General features: G+C 52.3%; 1 protein-coding gene across 4 annotated transcripts in view; it reads left to right on the plus strand.

Moving 5' to 3' along the window:
• Positions 1–26,991, plus strand: part of SFXN5 (sideroflexin 5) — a 111,514-nt gene that overhangs the window by 71,897 nt on the left and 12,626 nt on the right. For 3 of the 4 annotated variants that reach the window (XM_033124729.1, XM_033124731.1, XM_033124730.1), the window contains 3 exons: positions 13,459–13,574; positions 15,529–15,614; positions 21,557–21,674. In XM_033124729.1, the coding sequence (XP_032980620.1) occupies positions 13,459–13,574; positions 15,529–15,614; positions 21,557–21,674 (320 nt within the window). The remainder of the gene's footprint in view (positions 1–13,458; positions 13,575–15,528; positions 15,615–21,556; positions 21,675–26,991) is intronic. The other variant, XM_033124732.1, reaches the window with a different exon arrangement.

Genomic DNA, 26,991 nt, shown 5'->3' on the forward strand with positions numbered 1-26,991 from the left:
AGTCTAGCCTGGCTCTGTAAGAAGCCTATGCCTTGTTTGGGGAGAGGGCACTGCAGTAAGAAGTTTTTTTTTTTGATTAAAGAGAAATAAATAACATTGAAAAAAAACATGAGGCATTCAGCAATTAGTCATTAAAAGAGAAGTATAAGCCAGTATTTGAACCATGACACTGAGTTTCCCATCTGTTGCCAGAAGACAAAGATGGGGGCCAGCCCAGGAGAGGCATGGGGTACTGTGACGTCCCTGGTTCCAAGACTCAGTCTGAAGAGCAGAGAGTCAGATCCAGGTTGATGGTCTGGACCCTGTTCTTCTCCAGGGCTCAGCTTCCCCATCTGTCAAGTGGGGTACCAGTACCTACCGTGTTTCCCCAAAAATAAGACCAGGTCTTATATTAAGGTTTGCTCCAAAAGACACATTAGGGCTTTTGTTCAAGGGATGTCATCCTGAAAAGTCATGCTAGGGCTTATTTTCCGGTCAGGTCGTATTTTGGGGGAAACACGGTACCTTCCTACAGCCCAGAACTGTGGGAGGGTCACATGAGACCACAGACCAGATTCCATTCACAGGAAAGTGCTTTGAAGCACCTGAAAGCCCCCAGGAGCTCATTCCTGGTCAGCCCCACCTCCTCCACGGCCCAGAGGCTAATGAACTCCCAGGACCAACCTACTCGATGAGCCTCAGCCAACCCAGATAATTGCTATAGCAACTCCACACTTTTAATGAACTCTCAGCTATTTCTGGGGTGGGCCATTAATGGAATAACTGTTTAGATCTGACTTTGTTAAGGGGCCTAATTGAGTGAACACGGCTGCCATTCTTGCGGGCCTCGCCATCCCTAGCTGGAGGGTTAGATGCAGCCTGAGAAAGAGGCAGCTCTCAGCTGCACTGGACTGGATCTGGGACTCGGCTGAGATGTAATCTGTCCTTGAGCCAAGCTTCAGACAAGGACGTCACCAGAGCCCATTCCAGCCCTGCTCTGCTGGCCATCTTGCTGTGTGACCTTGGGGGGTGGTCTTAACTTCTCCGAGTCTCCTTCAGGAGGAGGGTCCCTGTCTTTGGGTTTGATCCTTCTGTCATGCCCACCTGAGACTTTCTGACCTGTCCTTCTAGGCTCCAGACCGATTTCTCTCCTGTTTTCTTTTTGAGGAGGAGCCTGCAGTCCCCTTGTACTAATCCAGCCACTGTTAAGGGGTCTTGAGTTCTCACGTAGCCCTCGCCAGTTGCACAGGTTGCACACAGTGTGGTTTGCAGCCCTGATTGTCCTAGCTTGCCGGGATGCTGAGAGAAGCAGGTCCTTTATGGCTGCTTCCTCAGGCCTGCTGCCCAAGTCCTGGGTGTGTGCCTGTCTGCCTTCCACTCCCTGCCTGTCTCTCCTCCCTCACTTGCAGGCTCCCATCTTTCTGGCCCCCAATGTCCATCCCAGACCCAACTGCAAAAGGGCACTTGCCAATTCCCCTGGTCAGTGCTGACACAGTGGTATACAAGATAAGTGGGTATGTCCCTCACCCTCCAGGGGCTCAAAAGTCCCCTGGTCCTCTCAGGCCACCATCGAGTCTGTGCACCTGGCCTCCCTCCACCTTTCCCTAGGAGCCTCTGGCCAGGACAGAGCATTGTTCAGCCCCACTGCATACTGGTAAGGCCCAGGTCCCACTAGGCGTTCACCCCTGCTTTCCACGGCAGGCTGGGCCAGACTGAGCCAGGCCACTGTTAAGATCCCAGAGAGGCTTGCTCAGGACTCACTTTACCTTATAGTGAGGTGCCTTATATACCTTATAGAGGGTGCATTACCCTGGCCTGATGGGGAGACAGGACTCACCGAGCCATGAGTGCACATGGGAAGTAGGTTGAGGCAAGTGGAAATGATAGGATAAGATCTGGTTGTTGGGTTGTGTGTGTGGGAGGATGGAGCACAAGGGGATCTTCAGAGTGAGAGAGGGGCCTGAAGGGGCCTGTGTGCCCTGTGCTCAGAGGTCGTATCCACACGCTGTCCCTCCTGAGCAGGCTGGGAACTCAGGCTCTGGGAGGCCAGGAGGCTCCCAAGAGTCAGTTGCTCCTTCTCTGCACAGCTCCCCCTGGGGTTCCTGCCTGGGAAGTCTGGGAGATGGCAGGACACCTCTCTGCGCCGGGCCCCATACGCGGCCCAAGCCAGAGGCCTGAGACTCTCCGCACAGGATGCTTGGTTCTCGCACCTGATTCTGCAGCTCACACCCCTATTTCAGTCCCTTCCCGCTGGGAACTCTGGGACACTCACTGCGGCCTCCCCTGGGTTTGCAGAGACCAGTACTCCCAGACCTCCATAGCGCTCCTCATTTCCCTCAACAGTCCTCTTTCTCTCTCTGGGAGGACCCTAGGGCAGAGAAAGCCATCCCATCTGACAGAAGAATAAACAAGTTCTTGTTGAATTAACAAGACTTGTTGAGTTATCCTGAGCTGGCTAAAGCCCAGGGCCACTTCAAGCCCCCTTGAATAACCCTGCGGCCCAGAAACAGGACGTGGTCCAGAGGCGGCCGAGGCTGTTTGTGTCCCACCGGGAGCACTCCACTTCCAGGTTTGCCCCTGGTTTTTCAGCCGGGGTTGTGTGCATGTGCGTGGAGTACGTGGGGAGCGCCGAGGACAGTCCCTCCGCCACTTCTCTCCCTCAGGGTGGTTTCAGAACCTTGCTGTGCCTTGGTCTGGAACGGCCATCATGTGAGAAATCTCAGTTTCTATTTATACATGGACACGTTAGGAAAGACGGTGTGTGCTGGCATCGGAATCGATTGGGGACTGGTAATTAATTTGTTTAGACCTTAATTAATTCTCCAGTTCTCTCTTATTTGTGGACTGTCACGCTTAATTGTGTTCAGGAGCTCGGGCCCAGAGCAGGCCCTCCATTAATTGACATGCGGTTGCTGTAAGGTGGAAGTTAATGGTTTGGGGAGCTGGGCAAACAGTGTAATTAAAGGTCAATTGAGGAGGCATCGGAAAAATACAAACCTCCAGATCCAGCCGCCAAGCTCCGCGAACAGAGTCCGTTCCAGTGGAGGCAGGCCCCATAAGCAGCCTCTCATGAGGCCTTGGGGTGGGGGCTGGGAGGAGTGGCCAGGCGGGGGCGTGCCAGGTGCCAGGTGCCAGGTGCCATGATGGGGCACTGGCATAGAAGTAGATTCATCTTTTCAGGAATGGGCGGGGCAGGGGCTTTAGCCAGGAGCTGAGAGGTGGAGACCCCAGGTGTCACCTGGCAAGGATGTCTATGTTCCCAGGCTCTCTCTATGTGTGTGTAGGGGGCAGGGCAGAAAGCTCTGAAGGTCATGCTCAGGCTGCACGGTTGAATCCACACCGAGCAGAGGACCAGCTGTCTGTGCTAATGAAGACCCTCATGGGGGCTCTGAGCTCCTGGTGGAGGAGGGCGGAGCCTCAGCCCTAGCCAGCGGACTGCTTGCGCAGGGAATAATCTTCCTGCGTGGACCGGAAATGCCAGCGTCATCATCCCTTTGCCGGGAAATGGCTTCTTCCTGTGTTGTCTGGAGCAGTCCCTCACGTTAAATGTCACAGCTTATTTCATTCCCATGAAAAAGATCTCTGTATTCACCAGTGAATCCATTCCTCAGGACGCCAGAGCAGCCTTTGGGAGAAGGCTTAGTTCACACCAGTGCGCCCCATATCTGCCCCCGTCTCCATGCTCCCTTTTGCCCCTAGGCCACCTGGGTTTTAGTGTCATTGATTCCTCCTTCACGTCACTGCTCCTGCCTTGGTGCTCAATGCACCCTGCTTGCCTCATTTGGAAAGTGGCCACAGTAGTGTGCCCAAGCCCCCAGGGTGAGTCCCCAAGCCTGCTCCTCTCTGCTCCTTCTTCCCCTGTGATTCGAGGACAGCACGTACATCTGCATCAGCTGTCTCCTGGGCCTCATGACTTTTCTTCTCTCCATCCAGGTCAGTGATAATGTGGCTACCACGGCCTTCAGGCTCCTCTGAAGGGCCATGAGTCCTTTCCTCCACCTGGCCTCGGGCTTGCCTGCTCATACCCCATCGAAGCTGTGGTCAGTCTTAGGACTTCCCTCCTTCCTCTCCCACTGGGCCCTAGGCCTTTGCACATGGCCGTACTGGCTGGAGTCCCCACGTTTCCCCACTTCCCTTGGCTGCCAGGCCTTTGTTTCTCAGCTCAGATACCACCTCCTTCAGGAAGCCCTCCTTGGTAGCCCCAGTCAGGGTTAGACCACAGCACTTTGTGTGTGCCTATGTCTATCCTGGAACTACCTGCTTTGTTTCTGATTCTACCTCCCTCATCAGACCATGAGGTCCCCCAAACAGGGACTGGATCTCATTCATCACCAACCCCCAGGTGCCCTGGGTGGCTGGCACACAGTCAGCACATAATGTGGTTTTGTTCTGTGATCAAATAAATGAGTGCTTTGGTAGAAAAGCTTTGACATTGGGCACCCAAAGTGGAACCCCCCACCCCCACCCCCGATGACATTGGTGATCAGATTTGATAGCTACTTGGACATTTATTCTGGGTTTTTTCATTTTTAAAAATGTGTGTTGAATGTTCTGTTTTCTTACATGTTTTCACCATCACTGTGATCTACGTTTCAGTCGGCAGGCCTAGGGAGGATGGCCCCCATGAGCCCACCCCTTACCAGGTCCTTTCTGGGCGCGTTCTCCAACCTTTCTGGGTTGGATTTGGAAGGCTAGGTGGTGGGCTGGGCTCGGTGCTAGGATTGGGGGCAGCCCCAAAACTGGCATGGGCCCCTGGTGTCATGGCCCCAAGAAGTCATGGACAGTGGGGCCAACTCAGCTAAAGGGAAGTCTCCAGTATCGGGCCCTAGGTCTCTGTCTTCAGTTTCATTCCCTCAGTTATTTATAACTGCCTTGGTCAGAGGAAGCACGTGGGTCACACTCAAGGAATGGCAAATTAGCAGTGATTATGAATTCATGGACAAGAGTACCAGGTTCCAAAAAGATCTTACAAGTGTGTGGCTCTGATGAGGCTCACTCAAATTTCAGCTGTATTACTAGAGATAGAGTGCCTGGAATAAAGGAATCGCTTTAGTTCTGGACTCGACACAGTCAGAGTAGCACTGATAAGTGGGAGCCCAGCAAGAGTAGCAGGATCTTCTGAAAGCCTGACAGTCTGTTATTGAAATGAGCTGCCTGATCCCTTGGTGAGGGAAGTGTCTGAGTAGCAGCCTGGCCCAAAGAGCTGTGAGAGGCAGTCACATGTGACCACATCACCTGTGTCTGGGCAGCTTGCCCAGGACCTGGCATACAGTAGGTGCTCAGTGAATGCTTTTGAATGGCCTTCCAATTCAGAGCATTTATAATTCCTGAAATCAGAGGGCAAAGAAGTCCAGAGGCAGAGGAGGTAGGGAGGCACGAGGCAGGGGAAGAGGGGTTATGAGTGTGGGCAGGATGGAGGAAGGAAACCTGGTTGGGGTGGGCCGGGCCTATTGGGGAGGGTGGGAGGGCATGTTGATATTAGCTGAGAGATGAGGCTTTATCGTATGGTTAATGGAGAACTACTTAAGAATCTCAAGCTAGGGAGCAGCTGTGATAAAAGGGAGCTTTCCAGAGGATAAATACGTTAGCAAGAATCTTTTATTAAGAGATCCTGAACTTCAGAGTCAGCCTATACCTAAATTTACAGGCTGATTTTTCAATCCAGAAATTCTCACTTCAATGTGGGGAGTGAAATTCTCCCCCAATTCTCCAGCTATTTAAAAGAAAATCCATGCCATATAGCACTGCCTCTCAGGCATAACAATGGGGAATATTGTAGAATCAAGCAAATATTGGGTGTACATTCTCCTTTGATAATCATCCTCCAAAGGCAGAGGGACTGTATTCTAGTGTGATTTCAGTGTGTGTGTGTGTGTGTGTGTGTGTGTGTGTAATTTATTATAATAATTTTAATATATAAATATATTCACATATATGTAAATATATATGGGTGCAATAAATTTGTGTGTGTGTGTGTAAGGCAGTAATATACATACACGTCTGCTTGTAAGTACATAAACCTTGCCTGGCAGGGACCTGAGAACCTGGCTACAGTGGTGTTCTCTGGGGAAGGAAGTGAAGCTAAGGATCAGGGGTTGGAAGGAGACTTACGTTTTATAATTTACACTTTTGCATGATTTGAATTGTTTACTGTGTTCATGTGTTACTCACAAAATAGGAGATGGAGGGATGGAGAGAGAGAAAGAGAGAGAGAGAGAGAGAGAGAATGTGGAGTCAGGAGAATTTTACGCAATGTCAGTCTGGAGCCAAGATGGGAGCGCACGTGCCCTGGTTGCCATTAGAGTGTTTTTGTTTTAATAAAAAATGGTTCTGTTTTTTTCTTGATAATACGTGATTGTTATGTGAACAATCTACTTCTCTCCCCAGAAATGTTTGGTATATATCCTTCCAAATTCAAGTAAACATCTAAAAGTGAAGGACTCTCTGCCAATTTATTGTATCTATGTATAATATACATATATTTAATACAAATGAGATTATACTGTGTATACTGTTCTATAAACTGCTTTTTAACATCACGATAAATTTAGAATGTCTTTACATGGCAGTCATAAAATTCCAAATTATCCTTTTTAACAGCCACAATAATTTATTCCGTGACTTTTAAAAAAATTATGAAATATTATTTCAAACACATGGAATATTGTAGGAAATAGAGAAATAAAATATTAGATGCACCCAAGCCTTCTGTGCCCTCCATCAGTTTGATTCCGGTTTCCTCCTTCTCTCCCAGGGCAAGGCTGTCGACTTGCATTCTCCTCATTTATGTTTTTATATTGTATCATATGTGTATGTACCATAAACCAGAAATTGCATTGTTTATGTGTTTTTTAAGTTTACATTAACTCTCATATTGTACAGGTCCTTTTAAAACTGCTTTTCATTGTGGTTTAGAGATTCATCCATGTTAATACATATATATTCGCTTGAGCTGCGGTAGGCATTCTGCTGTATGACTGTTCCACAGTTGATTAATTAGGGACATTTAGGTTGTTTCCAGCTTCTCATTATTATACATAGTACTGCACTAAATAACCTTGTACGTGTGCCCATATGCACACCTGTAGGAGCTTCTTCTCCAGAGCAGAGAGTTTCAAACAACCACGTGGGGAGCTTTAAAAAACGCCCAGATCTGGGTCTTAGATTTGATTTCAGTTGTGCAGCCATTGTTGAGAGTCACCAGTCTGGGCTCTGTACCCAGAAATGGAATGGCTGCATCAGAGGGTATGCACATCTCTAGCTTTCCTAGATATTGCTAAATGAGCATGCTGGCTTTTACTCTGCCTGCCAGGTTGGAACATTTGCTTCCCTACATGCTCTTCAATATTTGGTATTATCACTCTTTTAAAAGTGTTGTCCATCTGAAACGGTTCTTTTCTCATTTTAATTTGCATTTTTCCAATTGCCAGTATGGTTGAGAACCTTTTCTTAAGTGTATTGGGCATTTGGGTTTCCACAAAGGAGAGAGAAAGGATCCCTATTTTATACCACACACAAAAATAAATTCCAGATAGATTAAAGACCAAAATGTGAAAAGTGAAATGTTAAAGCTTCTAGAAGAAAATAAAGATGAACATTGAGGTAGGAGTAGAGTTTCTCGAAGACATCTTAAAAGCTATATACCAGAGAGGAAAGGACTGTTTGACTACCTATTAAACTATATGACAGATGCCACACACTATTTGTAAACCATTTCACCAATGAGGATGAATCTCCAAAACATAAAGAACTCCTGTAGATATTTTTTCTTTGCTTCAAAAATCTAGTTTTGACTCTTAGTAAGATTGAATTCATTGTTCATTGATTTTTTTTAACATTTCTTTTATGAATTCCTACTCAAATATTTTTCAGTGATTTCAAACACTATCTTTTTCATAATAATTGTTAAAGCTCTTTATACATTTTTATGGATGTTTTTGGCTAAAAGTAACAGAAACCCTTGACTCAAAGCAGCTTAAATAATAAAGGACTTTATTACTTTACAAAGGTTGAGTCCCAGGTGAGGTATCCAGGGCCCTTCCTTCCATCCCTCTGCTCTGCCAGGGGCTTCATCTTGAGGGTAGCTCCCTTCATGGTTGTAAGTTGGCATCAGAATTCCAAACGTCACATCCAGACCCACCATTGCCCAGAGGACAGGAGGCAGGGCCTGCTACCTCTTCTTAAGGTACCTTTCCCAGAAGTTCTCTGCAGACATCCCTCATTGGCTAGTATCAATCACATGTCCCTTCCTAAACCAATCCCTGGCAAGGGAAGGATTATTACAATTAGTTTAGACTCATCTTTTGGGAGTAGAATAGCTGTTGAGCATCAATCACCATGACTCTCCATAGATTAATATGAGCTCTTTGTCACATATAATAAATATATTTTCCAAGTTTACCATTTCTTATATGATGGATATTAAATAACATATTTCTCAATTCTAAGATTACAAGAGGCATTAATATAATAGCCATTCAGAAGAGGGTAGGACTGTATTTCATCTTCATTTGAAGGAATAAACAAGCCTTCCTTATACATTCAATCCAAGGCACTTTCTTCAACACCACACTCAGCCTTCTTCACATTTTCCAGTTCTCTTTTGGACATTGGTTCTTAAATAGCATCATGGCCCCCACTACTTTTTGTAATCTCTGTCTCTAATCTTGACCCTTTCAGCCCCTTTAACATCGACAGTATAATTTAAAAGCACACAAAAGAATATTGGGAATTTTGTGTCTGCAGTTCCTGTTTGATTATACTTGCGGTTTGATTTCTTTCTCTACGTGCAGAAAAAATATTCTTGACATTAATCTACTGCTTTAGGTAGTTGCTGATATATAGATGCCTAAATATAGGACCCATGAATAGGTCACACCAGTCCCTGTTGACTTTTAATTTTTTTATGATCTACTTCAAGAAGTTTGATAATTTCTTTTCAATTTTTCGACAAGTAAAGCATGATTGTAAAAATTGTAAAAATGCAAACAGTATAGAAAATTTTAGGGCAAAAATGTGAAAGTGCTTCATCATCCCCTAATTCCCAAATTTTGTTTTCTTCCCCAAGGATATCACTCTGTGAGGTGTGAACCTTCCAAAAATGTTACCTGTGGATTTTAGGTGCACACAGCTGTGTGTATACCAGTGACGGGGTTTTATGTTCAGTATATTATCCTGTACATACTCAGTAGCTCTTTTCATATAAGTTGTTTTGGAGAGCTTCCCATGTAAGTTCCCTAAATGGTGGACATTTAGGTTGTTTCTAATTATTTACTCTTACAAACAGTGCTATAATTAACATCCTTGTAAATGTCTCTTTGTGCATATGGGCAAGCATTTCTTTAGGGTAGCTATCTATGGTTTGGCAATTTCTGCTGCCTTTAATTGCATTGCCTGGTATCTGGCAGACGATCTTCCGCATGTACAATAACTTTTCATGTCCGTGCTCCATTATAGTGTAAGTTTTAAAAAGATGTCTTAGGCGACAATTAGGAATCTAAGTATAAGTTCAAATTCTGTGTGGATTGCTGTAAGCAACTGAGGTGATACTCAAATGAACAGCTACCTCTAACCATGGCTAAGTTCACCCATGCACAGGCAGATGTGATGGGGAGCAAACAAGACCCCCTGCAACACTGATCGTGAGGCACATCATAGTTTTGAAAACATGAAAATATGAGAAAATGCATCTTAGAATAGAGGAGTTACGGTGTTTTATTTTCCCTAAATGAATAGCCTTTTGCTTCACCCCTATATTTGAATGGTTTTTTGCCTGGGAGTTAATACAATCGCTTAACTCATGTCCCTGGTAGGTGGGCGGGTGTGTCTCTGGATTGTTAACTCTATTGATTTGTGTCCGTTCCTGTGCTAGTTCAGGGGACCAGCTCCCCTGTAGTCTTCTTTTTGAGAACTTTCTTGCACCTTTGTCTTCTGTCTATTGCTCTTTCTTTCCACACTGTCCCTTTGACACGGGGTGCTTCATTAGCTGTTCACAATCGGCAGGATTTTGCATCACGATGGGTCTGATGTGAGAACATCTGCAGCAGTCAAGAGCACATTTTTCTCAGGACTTGACACCGAGCTTGCCATCAGTGTGAAGCGATCTCTGTCTCAGTCTCTCATCCCCTGACATCTCCCAGCATCACTGCTCCAACATCAGCTATGCCTGAGTCTTGAGGGGTGTCAATCTGAGTTGAAAATGTGCCAGCTTTCTTAACATTATCACTAACAGACTGCATAATTAACCTGCTGATACTGTCAATAGTAGATCTTGGTGGTGTGCTAGAAAGGAGAGCTGTGGCCCATCGTTGGTCTCTCTCTTTTTCATTTGCTTGGGCTCTCAGTGGCCATGATGCGGGAGCCGGACTTGCCAGGAGTGGGATGGGAGGGACCAGGGAAGGTCTGAAAGGAAAACAGCATAACTGAATGTTCTGGATGAGATTCTGCAAATGGAATCACCGACGAAGGCCAGCATTTTCACTGCTCAGAGGCAGGGATGGCTAATAACCTGTGTTAACAGCAGGTGCTCAATAAGTGGACAACCAGTATACACAGTCAACAGAGAGATTCCAGGGCCTGTGCCATTTGAGTGGGCAGTAAGAATGATGGGAGGTCCAAGGGAGGAGGCTGGGCGGTGCCATCATTTTGAGGTGGCTTTTAGGGTGTTCTCTGTCTTTTCTTTCCAGGGAGCTTAGATGAAAGGGCAGCTTTGTCATTCTGAAAAGTGTCCTGGAGGGGCTGTCTGAGGGGAGGGAGGCTGGATTTTATCTTTTGTCTCAAGTCATTTTGTGTTTGAACCAAGGTCCTGCTGGGTCCTGGTATGGCTACACTGCGTATTCAGAAATTGCGGACAAGCAGGGAGATGCCACCATGAGCCTGGGCCTGATCCACCATCACCTCCAAATCCATGCTCTCTCTTCTCTTTGTCTCACACACACACACACAAACACACACACACACATTTGGGGCTAGAGGTGTCCCCGCCGTCCCTGGCTTCCCTCGACCTGGTGTAGGCACAGATGGAAAGGCTGTGAGCCCAGAGATCCCGTGAAGACGCTACATGCAGTCCCTCCTTTGACACCCAGGGAAGTGGGCAGGGGGTGGCATTTGCAGAGGGAGCTGGTGGTTTCTGACTTAAAGCAGATGCTCGTCCCCAGACCACATTCCTGTAGCCTTGCCTTTCCTGGGACAGCTGTGGTGTGGTGGTGGTGGGGGGAGATTTTCAGAGGGCAGAGACTGATGCCCTTCAGGGGGAGAAAACCCCAATATCCTCTCCAGGGGGAGAAAACCCCGATATCCTCTCCAGTGGTTTTATTGGATCTCCTGGGAACTGCCGGCCTGGCAGCCCCAGCAGGTGAGGCATGCAGAGTATTCCTGCCACCACTAGAGGGCATGTCACCAACACAGGCCAGGTGCCCCCTTCCCAAGGCCACTTTGGGGGCCCCTCCCCTCCTTCAGCCCTGGTGGGGGGAGCTGGCAGGCGATCACCTCTGAGAACGAGGAGGAGGAGATTCGGTGTCAGGATTGGAATTGAAGCCTAGTAGGTCCGAAGCCCAGGCTCCCAACTTCTCTTTCTTTACCTCAGATTCTGTCTGTCTCTGGATGTGTGTGAGACAAGGGTTTTTCAACGTCAGAACGACTGACCTTTTGAGCTGGATAATTCTTTGTTGTTGGGGCTGTCCTGTGTTGTGGGATGTTTAGCAGCATCTCTGGTCTCTACCTACTAGATGCCGGTAGCAACACCCCACCCCAGGTTGCGATAATCAAAAAGGTCTCCAAATGTTGCCAAACGTCTCACAAAATCGCCCGTGGTTGAGAGCCGCTCTGTGAGACAGGTGAGCGCGCCTGCAGTGGGGTCAGGACTGGCCCAAGGCAGACGAGGTCTGTCCATGGTTACCGCGGCTGCCGAGTGTCGTGTGGAAACACAAGAGCTAGTCAAAGATGGCATATGTGCTGAAAATGCATTTTAAAACTGGATTTGGTCTCCTGCCTTTCTCTCCAAAGACTGCAGAGCCTCTCGGTCTTTCCCTCTGTTTACTCCACCTTCCCACTTTATTGAAACAGGAAACTGAGGCTGAGAGACCCCCCAGGGTCTCACGCCACCCCTCACCTGCAGGACCGTGTACCCCCACTGCAAGCACCCTGGACCCCTCTGCTCCCAGCCCTGGCTCAGGCACCAGGGGCATCTGTGGTCCTCCTCCCACTCCACCTGCCCACGAGGCCCTGCCGCCCCCCAAGCCCTGTGCCCCCCCCACTGGAGGGAGTGGGGAAGCAGCAGGTGTTGATGCTAATCAGTGTTCACAGCCCAGAACTGCAGTCGCTCTCAGGCTGACACACTCCCCAAAATTAAACACTCATTATACAAAATTAATTGACATTAATTAGCAAAAATTAAAACTTTAAACACAGCAAGGCGCTTTGGGGGGAGGAGTGAAGCAGGCGGGCTCCACATTTGTCGCCCCCCACTTCCCACCTGCCTACCACCCCCAAGTCCCCGCACATCCATCCTACGGCAGGGCTGGCGGAGTTCAGGCAAGGGCAGTGCCCGCGCCCAGCCTCAAGCCCAATCCCAGCTGTGTGAATCCCAGGTGAGAGGAGCCCAAAGACGTTCCCTATGCTAGTCACCAGCAGATGGGTGGCCCCAAATGCTGGCATCCAGCCCTCCCCTCAGCCCAGCTCCCCATGATCTCAGCTGAGAGAAGGGGGCATGGCCGAAGGAGGAAAGCCAACCATCTGAAGCAAGAATGTCAAAAGTAAGCCTTCAGCGCTGCCTGACCCCTCTCCCCCGCCTTCCTCACACGCTCCCATCTCCTGGTTATCTCACGGATCAGGCTCTGTAGCCATTCAGCTCTGTCCCACTTTGCGATGGGACCTGAGATAAGTTGCCCCCTTCTCTGAGCCTCAATTTTCCATCCCTATGATGAGGGGGCGATGCTGGGTGAACACAGGATCCTGCCCGCTCTGCACCTGCTGTCAGGGAGGCGTGTCTCTGGGAACTGGATTCGCTCTGAGGAGCAAGGGGCTGACTGTGGCAGGCTGGCATTGTAAGAGGATGCCCAGAAAGGCAGCCCAAAGGACTGAGTTGCTGACGGTGGAGCATCAGGCCCCGGGGGGGGACGCCTCATCAGGCCAGAGAGCCCCCCAAGATGGACATCCACTTGGTCTGCCTGCGGGGCCTAGCCCCCAGGAAAGGAAAGCATCCTCCTTGATAACTGGTCGCTCTCTAAGCCTTGAACAGTTTCCCCTGCCTTCCTAACACTGGGTATTTTCCACCTTTGCTCACCAGGTTCCCAAGGGCCCAAGTCCCTCAGCAGGCTGATAGGCAGCGCTGCGTCTGAAGGCGGACGTGGCATTTATTCAGCACTTGGTTGCTTGGGCTAAGGAGGCTTGGGTGAGGGTGGAGCCCAGTGGTCTTTTCCACCCAGTGGAATGTCATCCTCTCCTCTCTCTCCTGCTCCCTGCTCCCTTCTCTCTCTGCAGCCAGCGCCAATATCTGCAACGTGGTCCTAATGCGGTACGGGGAGCTAGAGGAAGGGATTGATGTCCTGGATGGTGATGGCAACCTCGTGGGCTCCTCCAAGATCGCAGCCAGACATGTGGGTTGTCCTGGGGCTCGGGAGCTAGGGGTGGGGGGTGCCAGGGGCAGCAGCAGGGAGGGTGTTTGTTCCTCCTAAATGTTTGCATTCCCCGGGGGCTGCTGTGCCTAGCACCCTTGCTTTGTCCTCTTGATCTCTCCTCCTCACCTCCCATCTCTATGAGTCCCGGCCTCAAGGTCAGGCCCAGCCACTCCTGTCCCCTGGACATCCCTGCTTCTTTCCAACTGCCCTCCCCTCACCGCTGGGAAACCGCCCCATCTCAGGACCTGGCTTCTCTTATCTGTTAATTGATGAGGGCAGAGGAGACTCCCCCACCCCAGAGCTTTCTTTTCCCTCCCCAGTACCTAGGGCACTGCCCCCTGGGCTTTCATATCCTCTTGGGTAAAAGAGGAAGTGTGGGAGCGGGTGCTTTGTGTTTCTGTGCTAATAGGCTCTCCTGCAAGTGACACCTCACCCGGGAGTGAGTGTGGCTGGGGTGCAGGGGTGTCATGCTTGTGGGAGGCCATGGGGTGGTATTGTGTTACAAGAAGGCCCTGTTTCCCTAGCCTCACCCACTTCAGCAATTGTCATTTTTGTTTTAAATCCCGTCTGGACCTCTCCCTATGCTCTCCAGCCTTCCTCAATGGCAGAACTGGCTCATCCTGCTCTGGCTTCCAAGTACTGGGACGGGGTCAGCGGTGAGGTAGCTGAGCGTTTCCCTCTGCTCCAGCCACTGCCCCTCCTCAGCTCCCACGTGGGGCCTCTGTCAGTGAGGCCTTCTCCACAAGCCTGTCATGTGGGAAGACCCCTCTGTTAGCCCTGCCCTTGCCCCCCGCCCACTGACTTAGGGAAAGTGAATGACCAGCCAAGTCTCGTGAAGGGCAAGGGGCTCAGCGTGCCAATACCAACACTGGCTTCTCTGCTTCCTGCACTGCCTCTGGGGCCCGTCACCCCACACCTGTTCAGGAGACCAGAGGGACTCAATCCTTCATGATTGAGGCTGATCATGAAGGACCCAAGTTCCTGGGAGAAATTTCCAGCCCTGAGCCCGCCACAGAGGGAATTTGGCCCAAATTTCCTACCTGACCCCAGCCTCCTATCCAACCTTATATTCTTCCCTGACTTGCTGTGAGGGAGCCTGACAATGGTGACTCCTCCTTGTGGTCCAAATGGCAGAGAGCCCCAAGCTCTTCTGCAGCCCTGGTTGTCCCTCAGCCTGGCTCTGTCAGCCCTTACTGTCTGGAGGAAGACCTAGGGACCCGGGGGCGACGAGCCCTTCCTGGAGCCCTCTCTGAGGGCTGGGATCTGGTGGGGTTAAAGAACTCCCTGCAATAACCGTCAGAGTGCAGAACTGCCGCTGAGATATGCCCTGACTGTGCCCACCCCCAAGAATCCCGAGGGAGCCCCCAGCACAAGGCCCCAAGCAGACCCCATAGGGAGACTCAGCAGGCCCTCAGCAGAATCATCTCCTTCTGACAAAGCCGACCTCTAGTCACTAAGAAAGACTCATCCACAGCCAGGAGACACAAGGTCTTCACCATCTCTGTGCTCCCTGAGCACCAGGAGCCTCCCGTGCTCCAGCAGACCCCAGCTGCTTGTTCTGGTCCTTCAGCACCCGCTTTGTTTTTAGAGCATCTCAAGTGATCCATATGCTTCCTCCCCAGCCCCTGCAGCCGCCACCCACCCGAGGCACCTCCCTGGGTGCAGGCCCCTTCCTGGGGCTGCTTCTGTGTGGCCACTCCTCCCCCACACGTGGCAGGGGATCTGCTCTGCAAATGTGTGCAGTGGGAAGACGCGTGGCTTCTCTCTGTTGTTTGGAACATGGCTGTGTGAGCAATTTCATGAATTATTCCATTCCGCCAGATGTGCTTAGCAGTCACACACACACCTAGGGGCTACGGGGTGGGATTTGCTGCCGGGCAGCTGTGCCCTATCCCAGGAGCCCCACTTACCACAGCCTCTGCTTGCACCTCAGGCCCTGCTGGAGACGGCGCTGACACGAGTGGTCCTTCCCATGCCCATCCTGGTGCTGCCTCCAATTGTCATGTCCATGCTGGAGAAGTGAGTCGGGGCAGCCAGGACAGAGGGGCCACCACTGGGGGGAGGGGGAAGGGGGCCGGCTGGCCAATGGACAAGGGGAGTAGCTGGCAGCCCGCCAGGTTTGTTCAGGCTCTCCCAGGCAATGCTGCTAGAATCTGGGAGAATTCATGGACTTTTACTGTGCGGGACCCGGTGTTAGGAAGGCTGGCCCTGCCCTGAGGAGCTGGAGTGTGTGTGTCTCTCTGTGCATGTGTGTGTGCCCAAGTTTGTGTGTGTGTGCGTGTGTGTGTGTGCATGCACACTCTTAGTGCACAGTGCAGGACCGGTTATGAAGAGAGTGAGGACTGTGGTAGGAAAACTAGATTTGGGGCAGCACCACTCCTTTCAAGCATCCACCATGAGGCAAGTCACAGAGCCTCAGGTTCTCCATTTGGAAAACATGAATAGTACCAACCTCCCTGCCTCCCTCAGAAGGATGGAACACATATTTGTCATGACTGTAAAGAAATGAGGGAACACAATAATAAAAACAATGATAGAGTGATTCTATTAAGTAATGAGTGTGAAATTGAATCGTGACCACTGAAATGCTGCTTGAAGGAGAGGCTGAGCAGAGAGGGAGGGAGGACACTCGGGCTGACCATGTAGGTTTGGGCAGGCTCTGAGGATTTGAGTAAGTCTAGCAGGAAAGGAACAGGCAGGGTCTAGGTCGGGGGATCAGGTTGAATAAAAGCTTAGAGGTGCAGATCCTTGGCTCATACAGGTGAAGATGAGACGATTGCTCCCTCTCTCCTGGGGGCTCAGCCTGGGAGGGGGCACACCAAGGCAGCACGGTTGGGCTTGGAGGCAGTGTAGGGTAAGGACATCTGGGGTTCTGGGGCCGGGTCTTCTCCCCTGTTTGGAGACTTTCTTTTTCCCACAATACCAATTCTAATAACAGCTAACATTTATTAAGCACTTACTACATCCTAGCCCTCTCTCAGCCAGGCCTCTGCCCAAATGCCATCTCAAAGAGTCCTTCTCTGACCACCCCGTCGAGGTAATAGACGCTACTCCCTTTCTTTACACTGCCTTATTTTTATTCACAGCATTTATCAATATCTGAGAGTCTTTATCTAGTTGTCTATTATCTGTCTGCTCCACTAGAATGTAATCTCCATAAAGGCAAGTAAATTCCTTTTATTGACTGCCTTGCAAGTTCCTGGCACATAGTAAGTGCTCAGTAAGTGTTGAATGAATGAATGAACAAAATGAGTCATCTAACCTTCATAACAGTGCAATGAGGTAAGTATGGTATCCCATTTTACAGATGAGGAAAGGAAGGCAAAGAGAGGTCTGATTATCTGCTCACAGTCATACACTACCTAATGGCAGAGCCAGGAGTGGCCCAGGAATACGGTTCCAAAGTGGGGCTCTTCCTCCCACGCTGGCTGTGTCTTTGGTCTTCAGGTCACATCATGTAATCAGCATGTGTTTGTGTCCTGCCCTGTGGGGAGACTGAGGAGGAGCAGATTTGGGGACTGGCCTCAGGAAGCCTGTATTTTGATAAGGGAGATGGGTATGACCCACACCCAGGTCAGCTGTAGGAGGGACCAGGTGGTGTGTGAATGGGACCAAGATGACCTTGAGGAGTCATACTATGGGCTCTGCAGCAGGAGGGCTGGTCCAGAGGAGAAAGGCTACCGCTGACTCTGAGCGCAAAATAGGATTTTGGCAGAAGGGAGGGCTTTCCGGGCAGGGTGTGGGCCTGTTGTGTGGACAGCCCGACAGAAGCAAAGCGTGCTCATCGAGGCCAGCTGATGGGGGCCCTGTGTCCAGCTGACGAGATGATCCCTTTCTCACTGTAGGAGAAGGGGGAGGGGTCAGGTGAGAGGGTGCCTGAGCAGGGGCACTGTGTGTGTAAGAAAATTAGTCTCGTATGGAAGTTGCAAAAATACGTAGATCCTGGGAGAGCAATTGCTTTAGTGGCCCTGACCCTTAGAGAGGTAGCTGCCTGGTAAACTGAGGCTGTCTCCAAATACCGGTGACTGCAAGTACAAACAAGGACACCACAAGACAAATGAGGAAGGTAGGGTTTCTGTCTTCTAGGCTGTTGAATCCTGAGCCTGGAGTCTGATGGGGGCATGTGGTCTGTGATGCCTTCCCGGTTGGCATCTGCATTGGGTTTGTAGAAAGTGGAGTGAGGGAGGGCGTCCCATTGGCTTGGGGGCTTAAACTCGAGAGTCATGGAGGTGGGATGGGATGATTCTAGTTCTGAACCTCCCTGGCCCAGAGTCCAGGCTGCCATGAGTCTGGCTCAGCTCAACGTCCAAAGAAGCCCCTTAGGCGGGTAGAGAAGGTCGGCCTTCTTCTTGGCTGATTCTCCCCTGAAGCCTCTTGGAGGGTCTCTGGGAGGAGAAAGAGTCCAGCCCGAGTTCCCCCCAGAATACCAAAATGAGTAAGACCCAATTTGTGCCCTCAGAGACTTACTTACTCTCACATATATTGGGGGACTGCAAGACCGGGTGGGGGAGAGCCAGGGCAGTGTAGCAGCACCAGCTGAGACTCCTGGTAGGAAATTGAAATCTGGATTCCTGCTCCATCATTTTCAGACCAGGAGACCCCCTCAGCCTCAGTTTCCCACCTGGAGAATGACAACACTGCCCCTTTTGTCACCGTGTTCACTAGGGCTTTGCATTTTGCACCATCTAGCAGGCCCTTGGCTCTTTGCAGGGGCCCACTGGGCACCCCATGGCCTTTCCATGCAGGGTGCTAGTGGCAGGGCCTCTGCTCAGAAGGCTGGTGGGGGGAGGCAGCCTCCACCCTAGGGAGCCCCGGTTGGGTGAGGGAGTCAGGACAGCCAGGAAAAAAAGACCAAAGAACACTTACAAAGCAGCCTACTTGCAAATTAATGGAGCGCAAACTAAAACTGCTTCAAGTGCTGAGGGAATGAATGCACAGCAGTAGGGAGACAAGCTGTTGTGTGTGGGGCTGGGGCCTGTCTCGCTTTGCCTCTGGCCTCAGTTTATCCTCTCTGGGAGTAGCCCCTAGACGGCCCTGGATTTCCTGCCAGAGTAAGAGAGGTGGGCGCCAGGCATGTTCAGTGGTCCCAGTCTCTGAGACTGAAAGGAAAAGTGTGTGAAGTCGGAAGCAGAGGCGCCTCAGCTCCCAGCACGGGCCTCCCTCTGAGGGGGTACACATTCCCCCCAACACACATCCTCTCACTGCACAGGTTCATCTTGTTGAGGAGGAAGCTGGTTTTAGACCCTGGGCTGGGCTATCAGCCACTTCCCCCATAGTCTCCCCGACTCAGAGGCAGGTGCAGCAGCTCTCCCCCACCCCCCAGCCCTGCCTCCCAGGTCCTGGAGTTCAGCCTCCCCACCAGACTGGGTCTCAGCCAGGGTGGGGTTCAGGCCACACCCTCCATGGGGGTTCTCCAGGCTGCTCCTGCCTCCCTCATTCCTTGGGATCCGGGTCTTTCCTTTCTCCCAGGCATTCGCACATCTCTCCATCTGCATATTTTAACTCCCCCAGCTGCCATCTCCCTCTCCTCCTCCCCTCCCCCTGTCCTGCTGTGTTCACTCTCCCGCCTGCTCTGAGCTGGGACTTCCGAAGCTCTTTGGCTTCGGTGTAGGGCCGGCCTCTTTCCGTAATCGGAAGCACCGGCCTGGGGCTTCCTGGACCCCATTCCCAGTGGGGACTTCAGCCAGCCACCTATGAGAAAGAAGCCAAGGTCACGGCCCCCCGTGGAAGGAGGTCTGTCTGGTGTCACTGCCAGGAGTTCCCAAGGATTGAGTTCGTAACCTGCCCCTTACCTGCCACCTTCTTTCTCCCTGTCACCTTCCTTGCCCTCAGTGACCCTTAGGGCTATGCCTCCAGAGACTTCACATCCTCCTGTCCCGTTCCCTCTTCTCTAATCCCCCTCATGGACTGAGGTACCAGTCAGTGCCACTGGGTCATAGGACCTTCCACAGCCTCTTCAGAGCCGGGGCTCTGGGCCCTGTGTGCAAGTCTGGAGAGTGAGCCCTGTAACCCCTCCTTGTGCTGCTGGAGAAGTAGATCTGACTTGAAAAGATCTCAGGGCCCATCTCAGCCCCTCTGTGACTCTCCTGGAAGCCCAGGAAGCCTTGGGCTGAGTCCATGGCCGGTATGAGGCGTGGGTGGAGGAGAGGGAGAGGATGGGGGCACCTGACTGAGAGGGAGGTCTGATGGACTGGAGCTTGATTTAGCACCTTTGTCCTGCTGCTCTCCATCCTGTGGAAACTTCCCTCTCCAATAGCTCAACTCAGGCTTCATGTAACAGCTGGACAGATCCTGGGGTCTGGACCACTGGGAAGGGCTGGAGGACAGCCCTGCCACCAGGACTCCTCCTTCCTTAACATACCATAACGTGACAACAGCAGTAACAATGCATTTACGATGGCCAGGCGTTTTACTTGCATAGAGTTGATAAGTAATTGGATCTTATTGGTCCCTTAGCAGAAACATCCTGGGCCAGGGTTAATCAGAAGTGTGGTCTGGGATCACCTGTGTTAGACTCCTGGAGAGTTGTTTGAAATGCAGGTTCCCAGGCGTTGTACCAACTGAGTCAGGATCTCATGGGGGTAAGGGGCTCTTGAGAATCTTCATTGTGAACCAGATTCCTAGACGTGAAGTTTGAGAACTGCTGTTCCCATTGTCACTGTCTGCTCAAGGCCAAGGGCTCCTGGGATTCTTGTCCCAGGAGGTGAAGGTGGTGTGGGGTTTACCTGCCGCCTTGCACTGGGGCCCTGCCCCCAGGAAGGCCTGCTTCTCACCTGCCTGTGGTCACAGCCAGCCCTGTTCCCAATGATATCCTCTTCACACCAGGAGCCCGTCACAATCATGTGGAGGCTGAGCAGTGACTGAGGTCAGATTTAGTGCCCACCCAACACCCTCTGGCAAATCGTTCAGTCCTCCATCCTGCTGGCACCTCCCCCCAGCCCTCCCAAAGTACAGTGCTTGGTGGTCTTCACTGAAGGGCCTGCTGCCTGACATAAAACGTAAAGCTCTGATGGACAACAGGCGAAGTTGTGTTTGCCAGCTGGTATGGCCCCCACTCTATCTGGAGAGCCTGTTTTGTCACTGAGCTGGGGGACCCGGGGCCTGGAGGGAGGCTTTTCATGCCCCACTCCTGCCTAGGAATCCTACCTGCAAAGTCTGGCATGGGGCGTGGGTGCCAGCGGTGCTGTGCTGATGATGAAGCTGGCAAAGGGTCCTGAAGGTGGGACCCAGGAGCAGCACGGGGTGACGGCACTGCCTGGGAGTCAGAAGTCCAGGCCGCAGCCCTGCTGCCTCCAACAAACCTGGCCTTGGCTTTGGACAAGTCACTGCTTCTCTCTGTGGCTCTTGGATTGAAGTTGACGAGGTGTCCAGTGGGGTGTGTTCTGTTCCCACACACAAAAGAGGGTCAGCCCCTTCCGGCTGTGCGTGTGCGTGTGTGTGTGTGTGTGTTTGTGTACATGTGTATAATATATGTGTGCATGTGCGTATGTATGTGTGTGCTTCTGTGTTTATATGTGATTTGTCTCCTCTCCTGAACTTGGCACCTCCTCTGGTTTGTTTGCTAGTTCATTACGCGCGGCTTTCAAGGGTGATTTTACTGTCCTGTATGTCACCCCAGGGCAGGAGCCAACAGCCTCCTCTATCTGCCCAACATGTGGCCAACTTTGCACAAGGCTGGGCACACGTGGAGTGCAGGACGGGCCCTACAAGTGCTCATTTACGATTTATGGTTGAGTGTTCAACCAGCTGTGTCCTGCAGGGTAAGGCCTGGGGAGAGGGGTGCCAACTAGGGGAGGCCCCAGAGACAGTATTCCACCACAACTGTTTAGCTACGGGCTGGCACTGGCCCAGAACCGTGCCACCCTGGCCCTGGGACTCTGAGTAGGACCCCGCGTGGTGGCTAGTGGCCTGCTCACCCTGTGTCCAGGTCTCACAGGGCTGTCTCCATCTCTCCCCCACAGGACGGCTCTCCTGCAGGCGCGGCCCCGGCTGCTCCTTCCTGTCCAAAGCCTCGTGTGCCTGGCAGCTTTTGGCCTGGCCCTGCCGCTGGCCATCAGCCTTTTCCCACAGATGTCAGAGGTCAGTGGGGCAGGGGCTCAAGGGCAGGATGGGAGGGTACAGTTTGGCCATCATGAACAAGTGCTTATTCTGTGCTGCCTCCTTAGCACTAGGCTAGAACCGTAAGTGAGACTGACCTCTCAGAGCTGAGGTCAAGCAGTGAACAAAACAGTGAAACGGGGAATAGAAAATGAAGGGTGAGGAGTGTTAGGAGGGGACCAGTTCAGCTGGGTGTGGGAGAAGACAGTAGGGGGCCCAAACCGAGCCTGGAGGGAAGTGGCGTTTCCTGGGGCCTGGAGGATGGGCTAGAGTTGGCCAGGTGTGTAGCGTGGGCTGAGAGAACACATAGGCTAGCGTCACCTGGAGTGAAGTTTCTGAGGTGAGGCAGCACACCGCGTGTTCCACGAGCTGAGGAAAGTCTACCTCTCAAGCAGAGAGTAGAGCAAGGTGAGATGTGCCAGGTAAGGCGGCCTGGGCCCAGCTGGTGCCGGAAACGTGGAAGCCAAAGCAGGAGGTCCAGTGTCGTCAGAAGGACTGTGCAAAGCAGGACCACAGATTCGTGATAGTGAACGGTCCCCGTGGCTGTATTGTGAGGCTGGGTTTGAGCTTTGGAGGAGAAGGAGCCATCAGGAGGCTGTGGCGAGCATCCAGCGAGAGATGATGGCAGCTTGGACCAGGCTGTTGGCAGTGGGCATTGAGAGAAGTGGGTCCTTTCGGAGAGAGTTAGGAGGCAGCTTCGTCGGAATAGATGAACTGCATGTGTGGGAGGGAAAGGGAGCCACAGGATAGGCGCCCAACTCTCTGGTTTTGAACAACCAGGAAGCTGTAGGTGCTGTGTAACAAGATGGAGACACGAGGAGGGGCCGGATTGGTGGAAGACAGCCTGTTGAGTCGGGTGGACACGTGGGGTTTGAGGAGCCTGGGGGAAGTTGGCCCTGGGTCTGGGGGACAGAAGTGGGGTCACCAGTATAAAAACAGGAATGGAATCGAGGGCGCTGGGTGGGATCAACCAGGGAGGCTGTGGAGAAAAGAGGGCCCCGGACAGGGGTGGTGTCTAAGGATGAGTGAGCAGTGAGGTAAGGACAGAGCCACGTGGGGTTCAGGGGTGGTGGGTAGGCTGAGCGCAGAGTCAGACACTCCTGAGAGGTGAAGCTCTGAGAGGTGGAAGCGTGTCCGTTAGTTTCTCAAGCAGTGAAGGCAAACCTTGTCCCGAGGGGCGGCTCAGCGGATGGGCGGGGAACCCAGGTGGCAGAGCGAACGCTAGGCCCAGAGGCTTGGTGCCAAGGAAACAAAGAGAAGCAGACCCTCACTGAGGTGTGGGATCAAGAGACTTTTGTTTATTTTCCCCCTTTTTAAATGGGAGAGTGGCACGTGTATAATACAAAAGGGAGGAGGAGAGTGGGAGAGCTGAGTGCATGAAGGGGGCGGAGGCAGAGCGCAGACCGGGATTCCTGGGACTCACCTGGGCAGGGAGAAAGCCCTCCCTACTTTAGCCCTGGGGAGGCGGATGCAGTCGGGGCTGGGGAGGCTAAGGAAGTGGTGCTGAGAGCTGGTTGGTGTCCTTATGACTGAGTGGAGAGGAAGCAAGAGGGTGGGGAGGGGGAGGTCCTAGACACTCACAGCAGTGAGAGGGAGAGACAGCTGACCAAGGAAGTCAGAGGACCTCGTGGGCAGTGCAGGGGGGTCAGCAGAGGGAAAAGCTGAGAGAGACACAGGCCTGTGGCTGTGACCAGGGCCTGTCTACCCAGAGGTGATGGGAGCCAGCTCCTGGAGGGGCCACAGGGCTCCCTCAGTGGGTTTCCTCCAGCTGGGTGGGGCATTCGGGACATTGATGGGCAATCAGGAAAAGCAGCAGACGCTGGAATCTTAGCTGGGCGGTGGGAGGTGAAGATGGGCAAGCCAGCTGGTGGGAAAAGCAAGGTGTGATGGAGAGGCAGACCCGGGGGTCAGAGAGTGAACTTGGCATTTGGAGTCACTGAGCTCGTGGGCAGATGGAGGCTGTGGCCAGAGATGGGCACTGCTGAATTTGCGATTGCAGGACTGACCCTGCTCTGTCCTCGAGAGAAACGTGGAGGTAGGGGTACTGGCTTCCAGAGGGAAGTCAGGGAAGGTGAAATGAAGGGGCCTGGGTGTGAGACCTGGACTGTGAGGGCGGGAGCCCAGGGTCTGCAGGAGGAGTTGGTGACCCAGCCTGCAGCCTCACGGTCCTAGGAGGGTAAGGACTGGCGTTGCTTCCCTCCACCGAGCCCCCAGGTTTTCAGAGGAAGCTATGACTGGCGGGCCTCCTATCTTGGGGGCCCAACCACACTGGGACGGGAAACCTGGTGTGTGATCAGTCCCTGCAGTACTGTCATGTCCACAGGACCCAGCCTTGTCCTAAAGCCAGAGACACCCCTCCTCCCTCTTCCCCACCCCCCGTAAAAGCTGCACAGCTATTACCTGATGCCTGGGGAGTCCAGAGGGATCCCAGGGCTCCAGGTTGCCTGGACATTCTGGAAATGGGAGGGAGGGCACTTCTCGGTGGTCTTGGTATCCCCATCCTGGGCTGGGCTGGGCCCGGCACTCCCTGCAGCCGCTGTGTTTGTCCAGTTGGGCTGAGTCCAAGATTCTAAGAGAGGGTCCCAGGGCCCGGTGCACTTGGGGGCACCCCTGTGTTCAGAAGCTTCAAATAGCTGTCATGGCTCCACTGTCTGCACAGGGGAGGGACCCAGGGCCAACCCCACAGTACAGAATCAGAGACTATCCCTGCTGGAAGGGCTTTCTAGGTCATCAGTTTACCACCCTGCTGGCTCTGCTGGGGAAATGGAGGCCCAGGGCAGCCAGGGGACCAGCCCAAAGTCACAGAAGCCAGGTGCTGAGATGGGAGGAAACCCCAGAGGCCACTCCCAGTCTAGAGCTCCCAGGAAATGCTGCATTTGCTTCTTCTGTGGGACTTCCTTCCCTCACTCCACCACCTGGCCTACTTGGGGCAGTGGAGAGAGGCGGAGCTGGGGGCGCCCTGGCGTGGGGAAGACTCAAGGAGTGCTATGGGTGTCTGGTGGGTGTTCCTCGGGGGCAGATCATGGAGAGATGGCAGGAAGTGGCCTACGTGAGCAGCCCTGGCCTCCCAGAGGCTCCATGTGTAGGTCCAGGCGCCTCTCTTCCCCATGCCTGCCTCAAAGAGGCATTGTTCTTCTGGGTTTCTAGCCAAAGTCCTTCTCATTGCAACCCAGGCCTCTTCCTCTAGACTGGGGAGAATACAGTCATTGCATAATAAGTCTGTTCTTAGGAACCTGACTTACAGAGCCCCCTCCTTACCTGGATGAACCCCAGTAGGATGCAGGCGGGCCTGGGCATTATGCGGTGTTTCGAGGCCTTTCTGCGGCCTGCAGCACGGAGGCCATCAGCCACTTGCCTGAGGGGACCTCGTTCCCCCGTTCATCCTCCCAATGAATTCTTTCTAACAAGGCACAGCTTCTGCTGTGTAAGGATCATGTCCCAAAAGCCAGTGGGATTGGCCACCATAAGTCTGGGCTTCCTTGAGCTGACCCAACTTTGCCAGGAGCCACCACGGTTGTCGACAGGAATAATCGCCGGAACACGAATTAATTAATTAGCGGACTTGGAGATGCCATTTAGGAACTGGTTCCTCGCCTGGCTGGCCTGTGGTGATCTGTGTGGGGTTTCCAACCCACTAACCCCAGAGGCTGAGGAAAGAACTTCAATCCCTGCATGAGAGTTCTGTCTGCTCTTTTCAAATCAGTATTTCTGCCAATTGAAATGGCGTTAATTTTAAAATTAAAATTGCAAATAATAGTTAGCATGTGCTAAGCATCTACTAGGCCAGGCGGCAGGCTGGGAAACTCTGTATACCTGGCGTTAAATCCTAGTGTCCTTCAGGTCCCAGGTGTTATTGACTGTCAAGGGATGTCCAGACAGACATGTGTGTCTCTGGCTCTGGGGAGAGATTTGGCTGGAGACGTGGAACCTTAGGTGCGTCGGGGGGAACTGAAGCTGAGGAAGGGGTGAGGTCACTGAGGGGGGAAGGAAAGGTGTCAAGAAAGGACAGGAGCAGCCAGGGCAAAGGGAGAAACCCAACTGAGTGGCTTCATAGTCACTGAGGACAAGGGCATTTCAAGGCAGAGGGGGCTCTCTGCAAGTGAGCTGCTGCAGAGGGACCAGAAGGAGGTGATGAGACTTGGAAACAGTGATATAGCCAGCCAAGGCAGCCTACGAGGCAAAAGGGTAGTCATGTTTCTCTCTTTGTTCAGAGAAGGGAGCTCAGGGATGGGAAACCATTGGAGAACCGCCAAGAAAGTTTCGTTCACTTGGCGTTCTGTAAGTTGGGGATTGGGAGCCTGGAGAGAGGGCAGTGATGGGGTCCCTGGGCCCAGTAAGTAGAGGGGCCTGGTTGTCTGTGGTTGGGAAATGGGGGTCCTGAAAGTGATAATCCTACAAGGTAGGTCCCCATATTATTCCCTGTTTACACATGAAGAAACTGAGGCACATCAAGGTGTAAAGCTGGTAACGATGGAGTGAACTCTGTACCCACAGAAGGATTCTGTCGCCCTCCGCTGCCCACCTCACCTCACTATAAAATGAGAAGGCCCAGATCTGAGCCCCAAATGGCTCCCTGCTAATGTATCAACAGGACCATTGCAGTGCCCTCCGCCAGCCCTCCTACCCATCATTGGAAATCCATATCCAAATTCACAGGGACCTTCTGGAGTGCGTGTTAGTTAGCCTTTGGTCTCTAACCCAGCACGCGGGGCAGGGAATCTCCTTAGGAACTTGGGTGCAAGAACAGGGGCGCAAGATGTGGCCTCCCTTGTGGGCCCCAGTCCCATCACCACGTAGGGACCATGGGGTCTGCCCTGTGGACCCTGTGACCAGCAGGTGTAGGCTATGGGGCACTGGCCAAGGCTGACCCCCCCCAGGCCCTCCCAAGCATGGATGGGCCCATCACACCCAGAGTCTTTTCCCCACCCCATAGACACTGGGTGCTTTCCCCTTCTTCCTACAACTGGTTGGGCCAAGGCATAGCCCTCAGTCTCAGGGAGCCTCTCTTCTGGTAGAGCGGACAGAAACCCAGCAAACAAGAAACATCAGGTACACTTACAATAAAAATAAAGCAGAGGGCTGTGCTAGAGCTTCCCTGGGGCAACTCAAGGTCAGGTGAGCTGTGGAGGCCTCCATGGCACGGTGGGGCCTGATTTGTGGTGGCCTTTTGGCCCTGTGCTCCCTGGAGACTGGGGCTCTGGGTTCTAGGCAAATGTGGTCATTTGATAAAGAGTGCCAGTTCTCAGCCTTACAGACGCCCTGTGTGTCGAAGGAGGGAGAAAGGACTGTTGTCCCGAGG

Source organism: Rhinolophus ferrumequinum, chromosome 13, assembly GCF_004115265.2.
Source record: "Rhinolophus ferrumequinum isolate MPI-CBG mRhiFer1 chromosome 13, mRhiFer1_v1.p, whole genome shotgun sequence".
Lineage (NCBI taxonomy): Eukaryota > Metazoa > Chordata > Mammalia > Chiroptera > Rhinolophidae > Rhinolophus > Rhinolophus ferrumequinum.